This window comes from Ursus maritimus, unplaced genomic scaffold (genome assembly GCF_017311325.1).
Source record: "Ursus maritimus isolate PB19 unplaced genomic scaffold, ASM1731132v1 scaffold_11, whole genome shotgun sequence".
Lineage (NCBI taxonomy): Eukaryota > Metazoa > Chordata > Mammalia > Carnivora > Ursidae > Ursus > Ursus maritimus.
Genome location: NW_024423453.1, coordinates 46,019,666 through 46,045,536, shown reverse-complemented (window position 1 = coordinate 46,045,536; position 25,871 = coordinate 46,019,666). Strand labels below are relative to the sequence as shown.

The 25,871-nt window shown below is 37.1% G+C and overlaps 1 protein-coding gene across 2 annotated transcripts in view; it reads left to right on the top strand.

Moving 5' to 3' along the window:
* GASK1B (golgi associated kinase 1B) overlaps positions 1-25,479 on the top strand; it is a 45,541-nt gene extending 20,062 nt beyond the window's left edge. For both annotated transcript variants that reach the window (XM_040626398.1, XM_008685543.2), the window contains 2 exons: positions 22,144-22,370; positions 25,246-25,479. In XM_040626398.1, coding sequence (XP_040482332.1) covers positions 22,144-22,370; positions 25,246-25,453 — 435 coding nt within the window. In that variant the 3' untranslated portion in view covers positions 25,454-25,479. The remainder of the gene's footprint in view (positions 1-22,143; positions 22,371-25,245) is intronic.
* Positions 25,480-25,871: the final 392 nt, after the last annotated feature.

The window sequence follows — 25,871 nt, the reverse complement described above, 5'->3', positions numbered from 1 at the left end:
GGAATGAATTCCAACTGAGCCACAGTCTCCCGAGTGCATCAACAGCTTCTATCATTGTGTCCATTGTCTGTGGTCTTGAAGATGAATGTAGACACATCACTATTATAAGTTTTCAAAGAAGACAAATATTTTAAGTCCTGAAACTAATACTATTAATAATGTAACAATTATATAACACTTGCTATGTGTTTGGCACTGTTCTAAGCACTGTACTGAGCCACTAAGATATTAACTTATTTAATCCTCATAACAGTCCTATGAAGTAGGTCTTATTATTGTTCATATCTTAGAAATGAGGAAATCAAGGCAAAGAGAAACTAATTAATTTGGCTAGAGTCACAGAGCCCAACTGAGGAGTTCTGGCTTAAGAGACAAACCTCTAAGCAATGCTTCCACCTATTCATTTTATAGGGCAATGGCACCATCATCTTCCAATATCCCAAGTCAAAAATTTGGGAGTCATTTATATGCCTCGTGATACTTACCCTCATATCCATACAATGATGAAATCTTTGATATCTCCCCAATCCATCTTCTTCTAGGTATGGCTTGTGCTCCTATCTTAGTTCAGGGCTGTCATTTATTACCTGGTTGAGTTCCTCCAGTCCACTCAAACTGTATAAGCCAAGATCACGGCTGGCTTGAGATACTGGGCATCAGGCTGCTCCTAACTCTGCAGGAACTGATTCTATTGGTACGTCAGTTCTATTTGTAATCTACCTTCTTGTCCCTTCTGCCCCGGGGGAGGTGGTGGGGGTGTCTTTCACATTCTTGATAATCCATGAGGATGTGGTCTCTGCAAGACTTTACTGGAACCTGTCCAAGTTATGAAACCAATGTTGGAGTTCCCAGTTTTGGCTCTGGCTAAAGCATTGAATCTAAAAGTCAGAGGTTAATTCGAGAGCTAAGAGTTACTTTGGTTGGTATCTACAAAAGTATATCAAGTTATATATATGAGGATGGCATCTGTGAGAATGACAGATTTTTTTTGCTCATCCAACATTTACTTGCTTCCCACAGTGCAACATACAAAAGGTTAATTTCCTCTAGATGCTGCAGCATTTTACAATTTTACCAGTAAGGCAAGAGAGTGAGCATTTTCCTCTTTCTTGCCAACCTTGGGAAGTGGAAAACTGATTAATATTTTTACTGATTTCATGGAGGGTAGCACGGTCTTGTTTATATTCCCAGTTTTTTCATTATAAGTGAGATTGAGGATATAACATTTTCAAATACTCATTATTTATAGTTCATTTTTTTGTGAGTTGCCTGTTCATATCATTGCCCTTTTTTATTGAATTCCATAGTTTTTCCGTATTGATTTATAAAAACATTTGTATATCGTGAAAATTAGCCATTATCAATCCTATATATCTTAAATAATTTTTTTACTTTGTTGTCTTTCATTTGACTTTGCTCACAGTAGATATTACTCCAGAGAAATTTTAAATTTTTTACAAGATTATATCTTAGTTGACCTTTTTACTTCCTGTATTTAGCATCATACAATGTTTATAGAGAGATGTTTATTAAAAATGTTTGCTAAACAACATTTTTCATGAGTACTTGTAATAGTTATCTTTTATACAATAATCCTTCTCATCAATTACACTGAGATGTTTACTTTAAAGTCAAACATATGCCTTATTTAAATGGTGATCGGGAATGGGTTGGGAGTGTACTGGGTGGAGTTTGTTAACAAGCTTAGAAAAGTTCTGCCTGAAGTAGACTAAAATCACTTGTTCTATGATGCTACAACCCGGCAAGAGAATACAGAACCCAGTTGTTAATTTTCTGTACACAACATTCTTTTTGTTTTACCCAATTAACAAATCTACATTCATAAAGGCTATGCCATTTTACTGGGTCTGTAAAATTTGATAGAGGCACAAGTAACCTTTTATTCTTGAAACGTGGGGGTATGAACTGCAGAGACAAAAATTCACCTCTGTTAGGATGCCAAAGAATAGTATTTTAGAGAGAATTTGAGTTTCTAAGACTTGGGAAATTTCTATCAAAAGGTCATATAAAATAACAGGAAAAGATTTAGGATGTATAAAACTTTCTTTTTGAGTTCATAGATAGTCTGTATAATGGTTAGGAACTGAGCTTCTGGAATCAGCCTGCTAAATTTCAATCCAAATTCCCAATACTAATTTTTTAACATTGAGAAGTTACTTAACAACCTCTCTCTACCTTGGTTCCCTCAGGAATAATAACATTGTTTATAGAGAGGGCTATTGAGAGAATTCAATACACTTACACACATGAAGGATTTAGAATAATGCCTAGTACATAATAGGTTCAGTGAGTATTACATGTTAAGAAAGTGATCATGCAGAAATAATAGCAGATGTTAATATCAATATAAGAATTAAAGTATTTTATCATTATTTTTATTCATTAAATTGTAAGTCATTCCCAAATCGTTATATTTTTCTACTCTTGTGTACTTAGAGATCTTAGCCTATTAAGTTTTAATTATTTTTGACTAGTTTGTCTTTTTTAATAAGCTGTGAATTTCTCAAGGGCAAGGCCTTGTCTTATCCAACTCTGTAACCTTTCAATTAGTAGCAGAGTATCTGAGAATGTCATACTCACGGTGTTATCTTTTTGATCAAAGAAAACTACCTAGTTATATTAAAATAGTAAATCAAAAGTGTCAAATTAAAAATGTTAAATGTGAAAGAAACAAAAGTGTAATTGTAATAAAAAAATAAAGTTTTGTTAAAATAAGAGAATTAGAAGTTTAGAAAATAAAAAATCAAGTGAATAGAAAAAAATTAATATTTTTGCTATTTAATGGAGTTCTTCCTGTACTTATATTTTCTAAGAATAATTGTTTATTTGATGAGCAATTAAGGAGTGTTTAGATAGAGGAGGACTAACAGAGATGTATTTTGGGAGATGTTTGCTTCCACCTGCAACAAAATAAGTTACATATTTCTTTCCACTTGGACTTGACGGACTTTTTTGGACCCTTTCCTGTCCCAGACACTTGGCAGGTTTAGTGCTGGTGATAAGATGGATGAGATCCTGTCCCTGACCTCAAGAGTTATGCAGTCTAATAGCACAGACAGATAATCCTAACAGAATGTATCAGGTGTCATAACTGAGTTAAGTTTAACATCATTTAGAAACAAATAAGATGCTAGTAGTTCTTCGAGATTTGTAGAGACTGTGGACAGAGAGTGTGGCATTTAATCTAGAGACTGAAGACCTTGCAGAAATCAGGTGAGTACAGGAGACAGGAAGAGAGTACCAGAGAGAGGGTTCCAAACAAAGGGCTAAAGGTGTGAAAAAGTTCAGAGTGAGAACAATTATGCTTATGGAAGCTTCCTGTTCCATTAGGTAGTTTTTCCCCAGGTGGCTGTGAGTAATAAACTTATATTCATAAATTCAACAAACAACAATAATATGAATTGGTATGTCTTGTCCCCCTAGAGTTGTCTCTCCTAGCTCTTACCTGGGTTCTAATGATTTAGTTCCTGAATATAATGCATTAGATTAATAGGTGTTAATCATTGACCTATTCTCTTCCACTCTTTTTTCTATGCATCTTTTTTTTTCACTTAATGATGTGATGATAGTAAAAGTAAAAATTCCAATCAACTATCATATAAACAAGAGAAAATATAACTTTTCACTAAGAGAATATTTGTTTCTGCCTGAATATCCAAATGCTAGGCCTTTGATTCCAACTGTGGCCTCCATGATGGATTATGAAGGTCTTCCAAGCATCCCCTCCTTTTATCCCTACTACTCAGTGATCAAGGATTTTGCCTCCAACTTTCAGAGATCACTCACAGACAGGTGCTCTGACAGCAAGAGGCATACCGACCCAGCGTCTTGGACACTGGGATTTCTAATAGTTCGGGTCAGTTTTATTGTTTTGCAAAAGTAGCACACTGCCAATCCAAATAACCTGTAGCCTTGTATTTATTGTTAAGTCCAAGCAAGCAAATAATATAGTTTTTTGTTTATTTGCTAGCAAACAATGAGGCATGATATAAGTCAGATACTGTCTTGTCTTCAAGTAGCAAAGAAAGTGATTAGCTTTGGCAATATTGGTTGCTGAGTTGACACGGATTTAGGGAGCAAAGATCGCCAAGGATCAGAGGGTTTCGAAAAGATGGCCAAGGATCAGAGGGCTTCTAATTGTTGAAAAATCTTCAAAATTTCTTTTTATGATAAGAATCACCATGGTTCACTTGATTACAGAGTCACTTACTAAGGTAGAGACATGGAAGTGTGATATTCTAGGCATTAAAAATGACCAACTCAAAACTTTGAAGATATGGATATGCTAAGAACTGAAATATATTGTGGTTTCTACAGAATTTTAATTGTATAAAGCTAAGTGTGCCCTTTCTTATAAATGAAATTCAAATGTCTGACTTTGACATAGTTTTTATTATACACATGTTCACACTTTGTCACTAGGAGAAATTATTTTCAGTATTATTGATGCTATAATACAAGGGATTATCTTATTTAAAGAGGCCTCAGAGGGGAGGGGGGTGGGGGAATGGGATAGGCTGGTGATGGGTAGTAAGGAGGGCATGTATTGCATGGTGCACTGGGTGTTATATGCAAGTAATGAATCATGGAACTTTACATCAAAAATAGGGATGTACTGTATGGTGACTAACATAATATAATAAAAAATATTATTAAAAAAATAAAAATTAAAAAAAATAAAGAGGCCTCAGAAGAATAACCAAATTATTTTGTGACATTATAGTTTTATTCTTCTAAGTACTACTCACCATACATGAGCAAATTGGCCAGAAAAGTTGGTATTTACTGGGCACCTGTGTTTAGCTATGTAGAGAAAGGGGAGGTGATGTAAAAGAAGCTTACAGATTTGCTTCTGTATCAAAGGACATAGAGATTTTTGCAGAGAAGAGGATATAGATGAAATGGCCGATGCCAAGAAAGTATGTTTATTAAGGAAGGATTTGGGTTATCTTACTGGTTTGAGGAGGTTTGACTTATATATTTTCATTCAGTTATTTTATTATACAACTTTAATTCATGACTCTTTATTTTTAAATAAATCATCACCACTGGAGAAGGCACGAAGAACATCTTTATGCACACGTAGCTAAACAGTACTTCACTTTTTTAAATAGCCAATGGTCATGTCAGCCTCTCAAACTTGACATCTAGAAACAAATTTGTCACCTCATGCCCTGACAATTTGCCCTCTTGACTTACCTGTTTCTCCTCGTAATATTACTATTTTAAAAATTGGTCAGGTCAGAAATTTTTGAGTCATCTTTGAATCTTCCTTTGCTTTGTGCCTCATATTTGAGTAGCACTAAACTTCGACAGTTCCTAAAGTCACTCCAATTATGTTTCCCTTTTCATCCCTATTAATGCTATCCTAATCTAACTCTTACCAATATAGGTCCAGGTGTTGTAAGAGACTTCTAGCTGATCTCCTTGTTTCTATCTTCCCCAACTGCAACTTATTGTGTAAACAATTTCTGAGTTTATTTTTCCTACTTTCCTTTAAATTGGTTTAATTGCTTCTTGCAAAAATAAAAAAAAAAACCAACTCTGAAAACTTCCATTTGATTGGAAAAGAATTCTTTTTCTAATTTTAATTTTTTAAAAAGATTTTAGTTATTCACTTGAGAGAGAGAGAATTAGTTGGGAGGGAGAGGCACAGGGAGAGGGAGAAGCAGACTCGCCACTGAGCAGGGAGCCAGCTGTTGGCTCCATTCCAGGACCCAGACATTATGACCAGAGCCAAAGGCAGACGCTTAGCCATCTGAACCACCCAGGCGCCCCTGGAAAATAAATTTTAAATGCCTTAGTGCATTAGGGACACCTGGGTGGCTCAATCAGTTAAGCATCTGCCTTCAGCTCAGGCCATGATCCTGGGGTCCTGGGATCGAGTCCTACATCGGACCCTTTGCTCAGTGGGGAGCTTGCTTCTCCCTCTGTCTGCTGCTCCCCCTGGTTGTGCTTGCGCTCTCTCTCTCTGACAAATAAATAAAAACTTCAAAAAAAAATGCCTTAATGCATTAAAAATTTTCGTATGGAAAAACTTAAACATATACAAAAGTAAATGAACCCTCAGTTACCTGTGATCCAAATTCAACAATTAATCAACTCATGACCAGGCTTGTTTTATCGCTATCCCAGTCTACTTCCCATGCCCACATTAATTTGGAGCAAATCCCAGACATCATATTCTTTCATCCATAAATATTTCAGTACCACTAGAAAATAAAACATAAGCGTATAACTATTATAACACCCAAAAGAAAAATGAACCATAATTCCAGTGACATATCCATTAACTGGTCTAATTTTTAAATGTCTTATAAATTATTTATTTATTTATTTATTCATTTGTTTGTTTGCTTATTTATTATTTTAGTTTGTTTATTTGAACCTGGATTCAAATAAAGCCTGCACTTTGTGATCAATTGATACGTCTTTTAATCTATAGACTCCATGCCCACTTCTTCCTTTTTTTTCTTACCAGTTTACTCATTGAAGAAAGCATTTGCCTTGTTTCCTAGAGCTCTAGATTCTGGAGTTTGCTGGTTGCACTTCCACAGTGTCTTTATTTGTCTTCCTGTCACCTGTATTCCATAGACATTGGTGTGGAGTTTAGAGACTTGTCGGATGTTTTTTCAAGACTTCTACACAGATGGTGGTATATCCTTCTACTGGGAGAGATAACGTCTGATTGGTCTTTCTTTTTGTGACAGTAGTAGCTATTGATGCTCAATGTTGATCTTTCCATTCACTAGGCATTGAGAAATGGGAATACTCTGGTTCTCTCATCACTTCTTCATTTATTAGTTGGAACACTTCTCTAAGGAGTAATTTCCCTTCATCTCTTACCTGGTTCTCTAGTGCTAGAGTTGATATAATACCCGGTTGTCTAGTGGCACAATTTATATACAAAAATGTTAACATTTCTTTTTTTTTCTTTTTTTTATAATAATTTTTTATTATGTTATGTTAGTCACCATACAGTATATCCTTAGTTTTTGATGTAGTGTTCCATGATTCATTATTTGCGTATAACACCCAGTGCACCATGCAATATGTGCCCTACTTAATACCCATCACCGGCCTGTCCCAGTCCCTCACCCCCCTCCCCTCTGAAGCCCTCAGTTTGTTTCCCAGAGTCCATAGTCTCTCATGTTTCATTCCCCCTTCTGATTACCACCCCTTCATTCTTCCCTTCCTTCTCCTACCAATCTTCCTATTTCTTATGTTCCATAAATGAGTGAAACCATATGATAATTGTCTTTCTCTGCTTGACTTATTTCACTTAGCATAATCTCCTCCAGTCCCGTCCATGTTGCTGCAAATGTTGTGTAATCGTTCTTTCTAATGGCTGAGTAATATTCCATTGTATATATGAACCACATCTTCTTAATCCAGTCATCAGTTGAAGGGCATCTTGGCTCCTTCCACAATTTAGCTATTGTGGACAATTCTGCTATGAACATTGGGGTGCATATGGCCCTTCTCTTCACTACGTCTGTATCTTTGGGGTAAATATCCAGTAGTGCAATGGCTGGGTCATAGGGTAGCTCAATTTTGAACTTTTTAAGGGACCTCCACACTGTTTTCCAAAGTGGCTGTACCAACTTGCATTCCCACCAACAGTGTAAGAGGGATCCCCTTTCTCCACATTCTCTCCAACATTTGTTGTTTCTTGCCTTGTTAATTTTTGCCATTCTAACTGGCGTAAGGTGGTATCTTAGTGTGGTTTTGATTTGAATTTCCCTGATGGCTAATGATTTTGAACATTTTTTCATGTGTCTGTTAGCCATTTGTATGTCTTCATTGGAAAAGTGTCTGTTCATATCTTCTCCCCATTTTTTGATTTGATTGTTTCCCATGTATTGAGTTTGAGAAGGTCTTTGTAGATCTTGGATACCAGTCTTTTATCCGTAGTGTCATTTGCAAATATCTTCTCCCATTCCGTGGGCTGCCTCTTAGCTTTTTTGACCGTTTCCTTGGCTGTGCAGAAGCTTTTTATCTTGATGAAGTCCCACAAGTTCATTTTTTTCTTTTAAGAAACACTATGACTTGGCTTTTTCACTTCCTTTCCATTCTCATCTGCTCATGCGCCATGATCTCTTGTAGTACTTCTGTACCGTATGCTGAGAACCCCTGTAGTGAGCAAACACATAAGGAGGTATGTGTTTGTTAACTTCAGGGTCGATGTGCTTGCGTGTGTGTGTGTGTGTGTGTGTGTACTGTGGTTTGATTTTCTCACAGTCTGTTGGAACCCACACCCCCGCTTTCCCTATGCTTTATTCACCACTGCTCTACTACTCGCCCATCTAATGTACAGCCTGGCCCCCAAATTCCAATCAAATTCTTTCTCTGCAAAGTCTTCTGGAACTAACTCAGTCACATTAAGTTCCCTCTTTCCTCTGAACATCTAACATCATTTTTAAAAAATGTTCACAAGTTTTCAGTACATTAAAATCATAGGGCGACATCATAGAATTGCATTGATGTAAAACAGAAGTAAAACAATAGTATTGATGTAAAGCTAGATTCCTATCCCAGCTTCTTCAATAGCCAGCTTTATAATCTAGGGCAAGTTCATAATCTCTGAGCTTTGATTTCTTTATTACTTAAATGGAGAATGATCTTACTTCGCTTGGAGACTGATGTGAAATGAAATGCTTATCATGATACATGGCTGCCTATGGTCTGAATGTTTGTGTCTCACCAAAATTCATACATTGACTCTTAGCCCCCAAGGTGATGGTATTAGAAGGGGTGGGGGGCTTTGGGTGGTGACTAGGTCATGAGGGCAGAGCTCTCATGAGTGGCATTGGTACCCTTGTAAAAGAGGCCTGGCAGAGTTCCCTGGTGTCTTCTACCAGGTGAGGACAGAGTGAGATGTTGGCAGTTTGCAATCAGGAAGAGGGTCTTTATCAAAAATAGACTGTGCTGGCACTCTGATCTCACACTTCCAGCCTCCAGAACTGTGAGAAAGAAATGTTGTTTATGAATTACCCAGTCTGTGGTATTTTGTTGTAGAAGCACAAATGGACTAAGGCATTGGCACATAAAAAGTACTCAGTAGATCAGCACAGATATCATCTAGAATCACCCTATTTATACGAATTTGAGTGCATATATGTACAGATAGCTGTGATCTCCTGAATCTCCAAATACTGCAGGTCCTTAGCAGTAGGGCTCATGTCTGTTTTTCTTTGCATTTTCTGCAGTAAAGTGCTGCTCATTATAGCATTTGATGCTATGTAGGAAACCATGAGATCATATAAGGTTGTTTCCACGGACCTCCCATTCAGGTCAAATTGGGGTAAAGCACTGTCATTTTTGCAGAAATGAGGGAATTTCAGAGAATACATTCTTACATGTTTGTTAACTGCAGGGTTCTCAGCCTACAGAATCTGGGAAGCTAGTTGGGAATATATTCTGAGATTCTGTTCCTCAAGGTCTCTCGTTCCTTTGTTGAGACATAAAACAGCAAAAACAACAACCAAAAACCCCAAAACTCAAAGAACAAAGACTAACATGAAAATACTATGTTTCTACCTTATAGGATTATCCCGTCAAACCTTTTTTTTTTTTGTATGTTTGCTTTTATAACCTACTTTAGAAATATCAACACATTAAAAATAAATTAAACTCCCCTTTGACCATCTCTTCAAGTCCCCTTCCTGCACTTTCTCTAAATAGATGATCACTGTCATGAGGTTAGTATGCATTCTTTCAGCCAATTTTAAAGTAATTTTATATGCATAATAAGTGGATATTTGTGTGTTTTTAAAAACTTACATACTTTAAGTGCAGTTGGCCACATGCTATTCCTGTCCTTTTACCAATTAGAGAGAAGCAGGGTTTAGGCAGGCTGTGGTCTTATGATGCCAGAAAAAGGGATGTTGTGGGAGGCGGGTATTAGGGAGGTTCTGTTCCTGAGAACATAGGTCTGCAGGACAGCAGCCAAGAAATTTTCCTTAGGTCGAAACAGCATCTTAATATAATAAATACCTTAGGGCATTTATTTATTGCTTCTGGCCACTTTGGTATCATATGAAGGGCTTTGCTTGGCCTTGTAGGTATTTTGTTTAGATAGTTTACTTTATAACCGTTTGTTCTTTTTCCTGTTCTCATAGCTTAGTACTTTTTATTTTACTTTATAAACAAATATCAGGACTTATAAGCATACAGGACACTGCTCATGAGATTCAATTAAATTGAACAAACTTGAATTGAGGGATTTCTATGTCCTGTCTAGACAATTCCTAATCAATCTGTGAGGCTCAGTCATCATTTGAGATTTTGTGACTTGGCTTTGAGTCTGACACAATGTCATTTCTATGCCTGGGAACTATTGTACTCTTGTTTCTCAGTGTGATTCCTTTCCAGATGTCCTCTTGGTTAATCCACACGGCCAATTCCCCTTTGACTATTCATGGAATATATCCCATTTACACATGCTGGCTCCTTCAGAATCCTCTCTTCCGAAGAGAGTCTGATGTAGGAAGTCTGTGAAACCCTCCTTCACTGAAGAAATTTACCTCCTAGACTATCTGCCCCCTTAACAGTTAGGCCTTCTCAAAACCTTGGGGAGATTAGGAAACCAACTGTAGAATTATATTGGCCTGTACTTCAAAAGGGAAATAGTTTTGCTTTTTATGGCCTTTAGGTGGAATGTACGTCTGCTGCTAAAAATGTTCTACAAGAATATGACAGGATTGAGAAAGTAAACACGAAGGCACTGGCCTGTGAGTCTCTGTCTTGGGCTTTGACATCATTGCTCTAGTGGAGGCCTGACTTTTAGAGACTACATTCTCTTACTTCACAGCATTGAAGCTATTTATTTGGTTTTTCATGGAGGCAACTTTGAAGAAAAACAGTTGTCTAGCCATACTGACCCTGGTTTATCATGGAGGCATGGCTTTTTGGCCTCTACAACAAGAATGTGTTTCTCTGGATCCTGGTCCACTTCTTGTTAAGACTTCCCTGTGTCTCAAAGCGTATCACTCCTGTTAAGGAGCATATAAGTTCCTCAGATGTGGGCTTCCAACTTAAAAGCTTTTGGAATTTTATATATTCTTTCTACCTACTGTCTAGCATTTATTCTCAGAAATTTCTGGCATTGATTATACTAAAGCCTAATTTGCATAAAACGTGGACTAGGAAATCAGTTCCCATAGTCTGCTCTTTTATCAGTCTGAATCAGAGGGGAAAATATCTGGTCAAATAAGTTATATTCATGAACTTCATATTGCTAAGTGACAACCAACTGAGCATTCCTGGGTCAATTCTAATTTAATTATTAATCAAAAGCACAGTGTATGTTATTTAATGATATGCCATTTTTGCTTATTTCAACACTTGGCCGTGGAATTTATAAGCTGTACTGAAATTGAGTAGTGCATAGTTACGACGTCTCAATCCTAAATCTTGTATACATAGCTGGGCTGGAGAGATCAGGGATTTGAGGAAGCCTGTGTGATTCCCTAACAACCTTTTGGTATTCAGAGATTGTTTAATGCATCCTTGGAGCTAGCTGTGGAATTGGCTTCCCCACTAATCCTATGCCATTGAACCACAGACAGTTTGAAACCAACCTTAACTGCTGTGCTCCGGGAAAATAGGAGGTCTGAATGTTAGACCTGGATAAATCCACCAGGAGGCAAATAAACAAAACAAAACAAAACAAAACAAAAAAAAAACAGAAAGCTTAATACAATAGTATTTTCATAGGAACACCTGAGAGGGCAGGCAGATATTCATCTGGCTTCAATATAGATTATTTTTTGATATAATTATTTTTAAAAGATTTACTTTAAAAATAATTTTGCCCGATAAGGAAGACTCAGGGAGGGTTAAGTGAGAGGTGGTTCATATTCTCTTGGTTTCCATGCTCTTACCAACCATATTCAAGTTGTTATTTAATGGACAGAAATAACTAAGATACATGGAACTTCAAAAAAAATTATTACTGAATGGGATTGTTTGGGGCAATGGCTTTTTTGTGGCCATTTCAGGGGGTCCACGAGGTCAACACTATTTCCATAATAATGTTAAACCAGTTTTTGCTTTTTTCCCTATGTTGATGTTTGCAATAGTGGGTAAATCTGTTGGCGCCTTAGCATGAATCAAAGCTGGCACCCAATTATAGCAACACCCATCCTACTCTTCATTGCCACTGTGCTCACGTGAAGAACTACACGCAAAAAATGTCTGATTCACTTAAGAATGTCCTTGATGAAGCAGTAAAACTATTAATTTTCTTAAATTTCTACCTGTAAGTATGCATCTTTTAAAGATTCTGTTTGAGGGGCACCTCGGTGGTGCAGTCTGTGAAGTGTGTCTGACTCTTGGTTTCGGATCAGGTCGTGGTCTCACGGTTGTGAGATCAAGCTCTGTGTTGGGCTCTGAACTTGATGTAGAGTCAGCTTGAGATTCTATCTCTCTCTCCCTCTGCCCCTCCTGCTCATGCTCTCTCTCTCTCTAAAATAAATACATAAATCTTAAAAAAATTAAAAAAGGAAAAAAATAAAAATTTTGTGTGATAACATGGGGAACATGCCCACGGCACTTCTAATGCCTCCTACAGTGCCGTAGTTGCCTGAAAGAAAACTCCTTAGGCCGTTGTTTGAATTGTGAGCTGAACTAGCTGCTTTTTTTCATTAAACACCATTTTTACTTGAAAGAACAATTCCATCTCTCTTATTATTTTGTTGGAAAGTATAGCAATTTCTTTAAAAATATGTTAACGTGTAATGGACGTGCCAGTGTTATTTTTAAATAAATTACTACATACATAGTTAATTTTTTCAGGTTTAATTTCTATATAGTAAATAGCCCACATAAATTCATCCTTTTTGGTGTCTTCAATAACTCTATGTGTCAGAGGTACTTAAAAAAAGTTTGCGAAATTTTTCTGAAAAGAACTTCCCTTTGTCTGTCTAGTAGCTCATACCTTCAAAGGTATTACATCTCTGTGATTCTATGATTCTGTGATTTTGATTTGAAGAGTCTGTGCTTTTTACAAGAAAACAAATAGAAAAAAACATGGAGATCTGGCCTAATGGGAGGTCTTTTGGCAGTTAGCTCTCTGCCTTAGGTAGGTTTGAGTAGGTGAGCTGAGTGAAGCCGGCATTCATTCCTTCATTTTTTTCAACAAACGATCTTTGAGTATGTGTGCTGTGCAAAATAGAATGCGGATCCATGGGGAGGATGCAGTGAATCCTACTTAGACGCATCAGACTGTGATCTCCACGAGAGCAAAAGCTTGTCTTTTCTACCCTGGGAAGCCATGTGGTGAGTGAGGCAGAAGTCGGTAGAAATTCACATCATACACTAGTTTTGTCTCCTTGGGCAAGTTACTTACCATCTTTGAGTTTTTTCCTTATTTGTAATGTGAGAAAAGATGATGTGTGTCCTTTTGGGTGATTTTGATAATTAGAAACTTTATGGTGCAAAGTGAGTTAGCAGTATCCTGGGATTTTTTTATCCAAGCTGCATAAAGGGCGTTACTTTATAGCTACTTGCTAACCCAAAGAGCACAAAAACAAATCTGTCTTCAAATGGGGACTTCTATAAGTACATAAGGACATGCAGTAGTACTCTTTGCAAAAGGTTGAAAGTTCAACTTTGTTAATTTCCAGTTCTATTGAAGTATACTTGAGAAACACAGCTGTGAATACTTAAAGTGTACAGTATGATGATCTGATGTTTGTATACATGTGAAATATTTACCATAATCAAGGTAATTAACACGTTTATCACCTCCCATAGTTACCTTTTGTATGTGTGTGAGAGACAATGCTTAAGATTACCTCTGCAAATTTCAAGTATACAGTACAATATTACTAACTATAGTCTGGTCTTCAGAATTTACCCATCTTGTAACTAAGTTTGTACCCTTTGACCGACATCTCTTCGTTTCCCCACTTTACAGCCCCTGGCAACCACCATTCTACTCTCAAGCAGTACTTATTTTTCAATAACCAGAGAACAATCAATCTGTCAGAATTAATTAGCTTTTTATAAAGAGAACCAATTTCCATTGAAAGATATGAGTTTAAATAGCTTTTGGATATGTTATATTAGATTGTGTCAATCCTTGTTGAAGAAAGAAATATTCAGCAACACTTGTTAAAGACGGTCAAGAAGACTTTATTCATGATGATGGTTATAGGTATAGGGACCACTATAATGGGATTTTCCAGTGGTGGAGAGAGATTGAGCTCCACCCTGAATACAGCATGGGGTCAGTGGATGGCAAATTATGAAGAGGAAGCGCCAGGGATAGGAGGAGTTCTGGTTTAACTGGCCTAACCAGATTCTTGCTGAAGACAGACCTGGGTGATCAGACATAGCCCTGGGGGCTGGTGGAAGATGAGGAACCCAATTCGGTATGAGAGTGATCAGATATCAATGGTGGGGGTTCTGGTTAAACTGACTTACAGGGCTCTTGCTAGAACTGGTTTAGATATGGAAGTGCACAGATGGCCCTAGGAGAAAGGGCCAGGAGCCTGACGAAAGTGATGTAGGCAAAGAATTTTTGTCATTGTAATCAGAACGGTGTTTTCGCATAGGCATTTAGATTATCTTATTTTTGCCAGTTTCCTTATAATAAAATACTACACTATAGGGAAAAATAAAGTTGATAGAAATTTCATGAGAATATTAAAAATTAATACAGTCAAGTCAAGCAAAGAAAGTTTTCAGTGACAGTATTCACTCAGACATAAGCGTCTGTAATCTTAAGTTTGTCTACAACTCTAATGTTAAATTGCTAAAAATGGTGTTTCATTTCCTCAAAAGAAGGCACTTTTTAAACATTTTACTTATATGATTCTTGTTCTAATTTTCTTTGTTTAATATAGACCCATTCCATAAATCAGAACTTTATAAAGTGTAGAAATTACTGTTTTTCTTAGTCTGAGTGTTCTTTATAAATCTTTACAGGAAAGTGGGTGTGCCTTTGGCAGAGGCTGTTTCCATGCAGCTCTGCTTGTGCAAATTACAGAACATGGATTTTCTTTCTCTAAAAATAAATTATCACTTGCCTGGTGACTCTCTTTAGAGTCTTTCTAGGGCAGAATGATGTTTGATTTCACTCATTCAGAGGTACAGTATATGGATTCTAAACATTATATCTATAGAAATAAATCCAAATATATTGCAGCATTAAAAATGTTTTTACTTCTGCAAAAAGAAATACTATTCTATCTTAACTTATGATTCAACAGCATGGAAGAAACTAGAGATTCTGCATTGAATTGGTTCATATTGATAGATACTTTTAAATGTGGAATTCTAGAGATTAGGTCATGTAGAGCAATGACTGCTGTTTCCAGAGGTAGAAGCAAAAGCGAGCCTATGGCTATTGTTCTGTGTATATATTGCGAAATATTTTTACTTTTTCTCATCGTTCATCAGATATTCTGCTAGTCACATTTACATGCGTAGTGATTTAACAAGCACCTGTTGCCATGGCAGCACCGAACAAAAATGAAATCTATTATTTTATGAGGTGAGAGTTCCCAAGTGATACGGGTGCAGGCTGGGGAGAACACTTTTGCTTTTGCTTGTGTATGGCTCCCAAGGTAAGACACTGAATCTGTATTAGCAAGTTTCATGGGGACTGGAGGATTTGTTTGAGGTTGCTCTTCTCTGTGATCTTGTCTACCTTCACACATTCATTAGACTACAGGGATCCATCTAGTTTCACTGGTAACATGGTAACCATACACTAGTTCACATCAAGACGCATTCACATAGAAGGATTTTCCAATGTGAGCTATCAGCTGATAAATAAGTAAGTCTGTATGTGTTTGTGCTTCTCTGTACCTAGGGTGGGGCTGATAATGGCAGCATCCTCACTGTCTTTTTGCCTTTTTGAAATAAAATAATTGTTGATAATGAGACTTTTTTTTTTCTCCATGCATTTTCTAAAAATGAATGAGATGTCCAGTGAGATAACTGGGAGTCTAAGGAATCTTCCAGAAAACTGCTAATTATAGAAAAGGATGCCTTATTGCCATTTCTGTCACATCTGCTTGTTATGTATTTATCACATGCCTATTACCTGCAAGGTGTTATGGCAGACTCTGTGGGATATAACAGTTCATGGTCCATGGTTAGTGAAATTAAACCCACATAAAGGAGCCAAACAAGAGAAAATCACAAGCACAGGCAGTTCCATTTTTTGCTCCCTTCCCATTTTTTTTTCCACTCCATTCATTGGGTGCTACTTTAAAAAGACCCATGTCTTCCTATGACACCATTATTTTGTATTTGATTCTTCCCAGTAGAAAACAGGGTTTTGAAGTTTTGTAAATTGCCAAAATGCACAGTGAATACCACCTCCCAGTGGTTCTTTTTATAATATACACTTACAAAGTGCCTACTATGTGCCAGGTATTGGCTGAGTTACTGTGGTAAGTTGTTAAATTCCACTTACTATGTGTTTTATTGCATTATTTAAACTTTCTCTCTAAAAATGTGGTCTTCTTTGTAAAGGTGCAATTTTTAAGTGGATAAAAACAAATAGAAATGGTGAGATCTTAAGATATTGACTCACCAACCAGAAACGCACACATACATACACACACACTCACTGAGACCCTTAAAGAGGTATACAAAAACTTTGGTAGGAACATCTACAGGGTTATGTAATTTAACTAAAAGAGTTGAATGAGAAAAATATTTGGATCGAGGGAATTTCTAATCTATGTGAGGAAGAACATCTTTATTTTATTCTCTCTTCAGCTTCCAGATATGCTCTGTCTTGATTCCTTTCAGCTTTCGTTCTTTACATTTCCCCCGATGCCCTGCTTCCTTGCCTTGTACCTTCCTTCCAGCTCTATGTAAGAAAATGACAGTGAAACTTGAAGGCACATCAGAAATTTGGCTTTCCCTTATAGGTCCAATACTCTTATTCACCTTTTGCTCTGTTACCTGCCTTCACATTCCCCTAACCCTCAACAGCGCTGTCTCGCATTGTCCTACTCACAGTGTGACTCAAGGATCCTGCCAATTTACTAGTCCATAACAAGTACAAAAATTGCAAACAAGCACTTAGAACCTTTGATAGCAATTTGATAGAGGAATTTCATCTGTTGCTTCTAACAAATATTTGGCTGGTATTTTATATTTTTTAAAATTTCATTTCTCTAGTAATAAATTATCATCATCCTCATCATCCTTATTTAACAAACACACTCTATATGGATTGTGGGACTGAGGGGAAAAAAAACAAAGCCACCTGATCTTTCACTATAGACAGTCTGAGAAGCGCTGGTCTAATGTACTCTCAGTTCTTCTAAAAATATCTTTGGATTTCCTACCTTCTGCCTTTGCCTATTTTTTAGCTAATACTCCCTGTCTCTCAAAACACAACCATAATATCCTCTCCTCCATGTGTTTTTACCTGAACTCCTACACTGCAGTTTTTTATATTTCTGCAGAAACCTTATACCAGCATTTATTGAATGTAGTGACATTTAGTATTCTATACCAATGCACTTGCTTATTTTTGCACTACCATCTTGGCTACATGCAAGAGATACAATCAAGATGGAGAAGGGCATGAATATCTGGGTTAGAATCCTGGGTTCTGTCATTTATGAAGTGAGGGACCTTGGGTCAGTCAACTAGCCTCCTTGGGCCTCATCGCTTGCTTCACTTATCAAACGGGACTATTGGTATCACTTATCTCTTTGGGTTGCTGTGAGCATTAAAGGCAACGATACGCGTAAAGCATTAAGTGTACAGTTCCTGGCACATACCAAACACTTGGTAAATGATTGCTCTTATGCTTTTCATTAAAATTAGCAGCACTTCTAGAATATTTTTTTCTTGCTTTTGTTCAGACATTGCTTGAAATTAGTCATTTAATCCCATTGCTTTGAGGAAAAAGAAGCTATGAAGCCATTGATTTGATAGACCCACTTTTTGAAGACACAGCTAGAATGGGTGGGGTGTGCAAAAGGGTGGAAAGTCATTGGATTTGTATAGATCCCAATGGGGCTTTGGAGAGCTGGTCACTGCAGCAGAGGCATCCTTGTTTAGGCTCTGCAAACACAGCGGAGTCACTCATAAGATACTTTTTTCCATGCAGGCAAAAGTAACACCCCCAAAAGGAAGACGGAATTAAAAAAAGAAAGTTTAGAAGAAGGCAGTATATCTAAAAATATTCCCACCAACACACACACACAAAATTTGGCTGGAACACCTGGATTTTTCTGAGTATAATTTTAGTTAGGCAAACATTGAAAAGATATATTCTTCTAAAAGAGGAAAGAGTAATTTTATGGAAAATGATGGTTTGTAGTAATCTTCAGATTCAGAAAGATTTTCCTGGTTTTAAGGACTGAGAGGTTGTGAATTTGAACAGGTTTCATTAATGATGATCAATATTCACAATCACTTAACTGATAAAATTTACCCCCAAAGAGTCTTCTTTGTAGGATAATTATCTAAGGACGTAGACACATGGATGTAAACTACAGTGCTTAATTATGTGGTAGCTAAATGATTGTTCTAATGTGTGTGCCAAAAAATATATTAAAACCATATTACGAATTCATAACTATCTAGGATATGCTTTATTAGGCTTTAAAAAAAAGGTAAACTCTCTTGGAAATAAGCAGAAATATATTCAATATCTAACTAAATTAAATGCCCAGCAACATGGCACTGAATTTAAGGGAGTGGATTATGGTTTTGTGGTCAAATTATTTTTGGTATAGTGAATGTGAATTCAAAAGGAAGACTATAAACAAAATTCTGAGAAGAGCTAGGGAACAAGATTTAAGAGCTACTTAAGCCCTTGCTAGACAAGGGCAATAACACAAAGACATAATTTACTATACTTAGAGGATAAGAAAACCGAAGTGAAACCCAGATTGAGTCCTTACAATCTGATTCTATATTTGTAGGTGTACACACACACCCACCCTCCTACTCAACATGTGTTAACATACCCATGAACTTCACGTGTAGGTCCGAATAAAAGGAAGGGTGAACATTTTCTGGAAGAGGAGTTGAGCTGAACACACACACCCGTTTTTAATAATAAGGTCTGTTAGACTTGAATGGCACAACAGTCTGTCGGGGAAGTGGTGAAATCATCAGACTGTTGAGTGATTCAAAATTAGATCAGACAAAGCACTTTTAAAAATACACTGTAGGAAACAATCTAATGCTGGGAAGGCAATAACAAAATGACCTAAATCGGTCTTTTCCACCTCTAACTTTTAATGTTTTCTTGAAGTTTAAAAATAGAAAAGTATAATATTTATAGAAGTACTGAAAGTAGGGGTCTAAACTCTAAAGTGCTTATTATTTAACATCAATATATTTGACTCATGGCTTTGTTGTAGAAACAACAGAAATGTAGCTATATGTCTTAGTCCTTTCTTCACTGGTATGAAATCAACAATGAAGAAAAAGCTCAGGGTTCAGGGTACCATTTATGAAGTGGTCGATAGATTAGTCCTTAAAACTTAAGTTCTGACCATTTATCCAACATAGCAGACCTTGAATGTTTTGTGGTCAAAATTAAATAGGACTTCGTGGGGCGCCTGGGTGGCACAGCGGTTAAGCGTCTGCCTTCGGCTCAGGGCGTGATCCCGGCGTTATGGGATCGAGCCCCACATCAGGCTCCTCTGCTGGAAGCCTGCTTCTTCCTCTCCCACTCCCCCTGCTTGTGTTCCCTCTCTCACTGGCTGTCTCTCTCTCTGTCAAATAAATAAATAAAATCTTTAAAAAATAAATAAATAAATAAATAAATAAATAAATAAATAAATAGGATTTCATTTTTTCTATTGTATAATGTCATTATAACTGGTTATAAACACATGATGATGTTGGAGTGTGGTATAGAGAATCTTTGAGAATTATTAGCTAATATATATAAAAGAGGGGAGATTGGATGAGAAGCAGCTTCTAGAAGGGTTATTTTTCATGTTCTCCTTGACTCTCTGATCTTAACTTAAATAATTGCCAATCAGATGTAATCTCTTTATGTCGCTTGCTTTCTATTATACTCAAAGGCAGTCAATGTACTATACAAAATGAATCAAATTGTTTGAAGAGAAAGGACTCAGTGATTTTTTCTAATAGTTCTAATTTGTGCTTTTTTTCATTTAACCTATAGTGATTTGCTTGGGGCTGTCTTGCTCACCTTTGGGCAACCCCTGTCCTCATGTCAGGCAAAGACACTTTAACCAGAAGTGGGAACTTCTGTTCTCTGCAGTCAGCCTATGCGACCTTTTGGATAAATCATTGCTTAGACTTATAGCCCCCTGGATCAGCTGCCTGGAACCAATCCTGACAGAGGCCTCCCTTTATCTGTAGGTTGCTTGTAGATCAGCAGTGTACCCTCTGTGTTATCCAAGTGTTTCTTGGCTCACTGACCACCCCTGGCCCATGTGCCTGGTTTACATAAATGTCACAGAAAATTGGCTTAGGCTGACCTCTTTTATAATCCCTGTTTCTCAGAATATGCTATTTGATGCAAAGTTCACTTATGTGCAGAAAACAGAGAGGAAGGTCATTTGTCCAGTTCTTAAAGTTTGCTATGGTAGTGAGGCAAAATTAAACGACCACTTCATTTTCCTCGGGGAGTAATGGTCATGGGGAGGCACCGACCATGGGCAACATTTTCCTTGGTGCCTAGCCCACTGATAGGTGGTGAAGATGTTCAATAAACACTTGTTGGATGAATGAATGAATGAATGAATGAATGATCATTTCAAAGTAGGCTAAATTTTGGTACTACTCTTTTTGCGTTCCTTTTTGAGCAGCTGGCCTCCTAGAGTGGTCAGCCCCACAGGATCTGCAAAAACAGGAAGAGAAAGGATGGGAATTTAGTGCAAAGGAATAAAAGCGACCGTGTTATGTCCAGCCATCTTTTGAATCATGAGCATATGTGTGTTCTTTGATTAGCCTTAAACCATTTGAAATGATGTATTGGGGGGAAATCTTGGAATTTTGGAGACAAATAAAGCTGTGTCTAAATCTTAGCTTTGCTACTTATTTATGTTCTACCTGGAGTGGATTATTTAACTTCTCTGAGGATCAATTTTTCTTCATTAATATGGAGAAATTGGCTTTTGTCTTGGAAGCTTGTTTTGAGGTAAAACATTTCATATAGTGTGTATGTGTGGGTCTCAACAATAATAACTGTTTTCATTTTTTTTTTTTTTTTGAGTATCTTCTAGATGCCTGAGTCAGGGCTGGATGGTGTATAAACATTTTCATTAATCTTCCCAGTAACTGTACAAGTACAGTGTCATAGTATCAGTCCCATTATATAGGTAATTAAATCGAGAGTCGGTGATGTAAAGGAATCTACACAAGGTCACAGAGATTTGACTTGAAATTTATCTAATTCCTAATCCGAGCCTTTAATTTACCCCGATAAATAAATATTATTTCTTTCCTGCCCCAAAGACATGGAAATAACACAATTCTCCCTTTCTAATTAATCTGTTTACCTCTTGTATAGGTTAGAAACCCTAGCCCCCAAATAAACCCCACTGGGCCCAATAACTGCATCCTGCTCACTTATTTAGAATCTAGCTGTGGGCTCCATATGGGTAGTATTTTTTGTTATCATTATTGGATGTCACATCTTTTCAAAAGATTTGTTCTATGTTATTTATTTCAGGTTAGATAGTGTAATTCTAAGTCCAGAGAGGTTAGGGGATGCAGTAAACTTTTAGAGCCACTGAGATAACTCAGGTTTTCTATAACCCAACTCGAGGAAGAAAACAAGCTATAGCCTTTAGTTATATAAAAGTGCAGTGGTTTCTATCTTCTGTCATGAATAGAGTCAGAGATTCTTCTGGCCATATGTCTACATATGATGTCAGTGGGAACTCTGAATATTAAGGGTGGAGATGTCTAACTTGGATGATCTGACTTTGGAGCTGTTAGAAGCTGGAAATGCTTTTAACCGTGGCTGAGTCAGAAGGATATGAACCTTGGACTTATTCTGACAGTTGCCTTTAATTAAATGAGCCTGGCCTTATTAGATTCTGGCAAGTCAGCTATTTAGAAAGCACTAATTCTTCAGAAGTCTAACTTTCCCAAGTTTTGTTTTTACTCAGCATCTTGGATTTTGTTTTCGTTTTCCATTTTCAGATTTATAATCGCTTAGATACAAATTGCTGTGGATTCCGACCTCGAAAGGAAGATGCCTGTGTACAGAATGGACTGAGGCCCAAATGTGACAACCAAGATTCTGTGGCTCTAGCACATGTTATCCAGCGAAAGCACGACCCAAGGCATTTGGTTTTCATAGACAACAAGGGTTTCTTTGACAGAAGTGAAGAGAACTTAAACTTCAAATTGTTAGAAGGCATCAAAGAGTAAGTTTTATGATGTAGTAATATCTATGGGACATCATATTTCTACTAAATAAGTAATAAGGTTTTGAGAAAACTCAAATGCTGTGTGTGACTGATCTAACCCTTGAAAGGAATTGTGGATGTGGAATCTGGGGATGGAGGCCCAGAATTGAGAAACAGACCTAAGCAGAACAGAACAAGATTGCAGCCATAATGTCACTATCACCAACCCATGCAACCTACAAAACTCCCGCTACATTTCCTTGGCCCTCACTGTGAAAATCCACATGGGTAAGGTTGGAAGCATGCAGGGACCTTTGGAATAGGAACTGGTAGAGCAGGGATGAGGAGGTGGCAGAAGTTCCATTATCAGGGCATGGGGAGGGGGGCTAACAAACACACAGATATTGACACGGCAGGATGTCCAAAGGCATAATAAATTCAAGAGACTTTTCTGAATGCGGTGGGAAATTAGAGCTAATCTGCTGATAAGGACACAGTATCAAAAGACAGTGGCTGTTTGAATTCAGGTAGGAGGGTTTTTGAGCATTTGGAAATCTTTCCAGTAGACATAGACTAGGGAGAAAAGTATCTTGAGCTTATGTATTTGGAAATAAAGGAAACTAATACATTTAATAGTGGCAGGAACCCACTGTAGGGTCTGGGCCATTCAACCTTAGCTACAGGGATCGAGGCTGGATTTCAGGCCCCAGCCGATAGCCACTCTTCATAGCCTTCCTACCTTGGTCAGAAATCAGAATGACCAAGACCCTGGGGTATGTTTGAGACTTGAAAATAGAGGGGTGCGTTAGTGAAAAAGTTAACCAGCTGTGTGAAGCTGCTGGAGAGCACACGGAGGAGTCTGAAACTGAGAGTAGAACCCCAGTCTTCCAAATCCAAATCTGAATCCAATCATTTTACTGCAGTAACTTGTGTTGTTTATGCTGTTACTGTTACTCTTGTGAACAACAGTCTGAAGCATGTTTCATTAGTTCTTCCTAGCACTTCAAATCAGGAAATGTGAACCTTATGTACCTTCAGGACTAGAGACGATACTGTTCCCTTGAGTTTCATGAGCCCAGTTTCATGAGTTTTTGCCATGTCTTGCTCTGTTAATACTCATTCTCACATCTTTTTGTGGATTGAAGGTAGAATATATGACAGATTCTTTCTTTAAAGTGACTAAACTAAGGAAATTTTATGTGTAGAAAAATTGACCAAAGGCAATTTTGATAAGTTGATATTATGGGGTCTTCTTAAATCTCTATAATTTCTCTTGGAATTAGGAGTGCCTGAGAATATGGTCCATCCATTCTATACATTCTTATTAATATGAATACTGTTTTATTTATGCTTTCAAAGATGTTAAGTTTAAATGCAATATGAGGAGTAATGAGTGTAGAGTTAAATTTTTTTGAATAAGTAAGTCACACATTGAAATGCCAAAATGAAGACTTTGCTAGCCCAGATTTATGCATAGAATATTCCTATTAATGAAGGTAATGCACAGACAGGTAATTTTTTGATTTTCTTTTATGAAAAGGATTAGTCACTAAAGAGATCCTTGGTTTTCACGGTTTCATCTCATACATTCTTCCACAGCTAAATTTGTTGAAGGGTCATAGAATTTATAAATCATGGACTATTAATATTTCATAGAGCAAAAATGCTTACTTAATTAATACTATGGCCACTAAATTATATAGTACATGTCTTCAGGGAGCTCAGAGCATCTTATCAGCATTATTTAATACCACACTTACTCAGACTCATTAAGCACATGCAGCTCTGTGGCCTTTGGTCTTTCTGCGGCATCGGAGCAACTGGGTCCCTTGTATTCATGCCCCCTGAATGCCATCCTTAGCTCACTCCATTGAAATTTGGAAAAGGCGTTTAGGAGGCCTGGAACTTCGGGCGAACCGTGTTCCTTGAACATGGATATGTTCTTGTTTTAGTTGTTAAGGAGCAACTACGCTTACATGAAATTTACTATGCAACCCCAATATTTTTACCGTGCTTTTATCAGTATTTCGATGAAAGCTGGATGGGGCCAATTGTAGATTCAGCAGAACATTCCTTATGAGTTTGAACTTGAAACTTGACAAAGTTCTTCAGATAATGTATGTGCTAGGCCCTTGTTTTTACTTTCTATATGAAGAGCAGGAAACATAAAGCACTCTCTTAAGGTAGTTCAACAGGACCCTTCCAAACTGACCTCAGGTTTTCCAGAGATGGGTCACTGTGGAATGCCTGGCTCGAAAACTTGAGTTTTGTTACACTTATTTGAAAACACTTTAGTGTTCCAATTTAGTAAAATGCTCCCAGATTCTCAGAATTCCTGAAGTATAATCTGATTCAGAAGCAATTCTTCATTTAATTGGGCATTATGGAATGATTCCTTTCTCTTTTTACTACCTACATTTTGGATTATTTCACATTAAATTCAGTCATGCGTTTGTCAGCATTTCGCTTCTCATATTTTCTTGCAAAAAACCTCACGTTGACACTTATGAGGATACTATTCTACTTGACAGGTTGAAGTGGTTTCTATGGGTGAGGTGGAGCTTAAGACCGAGGAAAGTATTTTTGCCAGGATAACAGAACTCTTTAATTCTGTGCCTCTCTTTGCCTACAGATAATGACTTTAAATAAGATGTTAGTATGTCAAGTTCTCAATGGAAAATTCAACATAGAAAATTCAGTTCCCTTGAAACATATTCTTCTAGCATACTATTATTAAGAGAAGCACCAGCTTGCCAGTGACAAAAATGTTTTCATTTTCCAGGTACTATTTGATAGTGTGATTTATGCCAGATTAATGAAGGGCAAAGCAGTGGGGTAAGGCATAATATTTCTAAGCAATTACTAAGAATGAAATATCATTTTATCTTCTCAGGTTTCCCGAATCTGCAGTTTCTGTTTTGAAGAGCCAGCACTTACGGCAGAAACTCCTCCAGTCTCTGTTTCTTGATAAAGTTTATTGGGAAAGTCAAGGAGGTAGACAGGGAATTGAAAAGCTTATTGATGTCATAGAGCAGAGAGCCAAAATCCTTCTTACCTACATCAACGCACATGGGGCCAAAGTATTACCTATGAATGAATAAAAGGATCTTCTGGCTAGAACACTAGATATATTTACGCATTTTTTTGTTTTTGTTTTTAAATCAAGTACACAAACCTCAATTCTTTTTAGGAATGAGGCACTGGAGATGAATATATAAAATAAATGAGTTTAACCAAGTGTATATGATAGGTCTGAGCATGATAAGCAGACTTAAAACCGTTTAAAGAACATCCTGCTCAAAAAATATTTGTTCATATTTTTCTCTAACATCATGTCATGTGAGTCTCAACATCTGATTACAGAATGGTTGTAATTATTACTCCAGCTAGCTTTGTTAAAACATTTGTTGTGCCATTTAACAGAACAGTGCAAACCAGAGGTGCTGACTCCTTCAACGAAGCATATTTTATGCCATATTGGCTGGTCTGACCAAGTACTGATGGGGAGGGAGGGTTCTT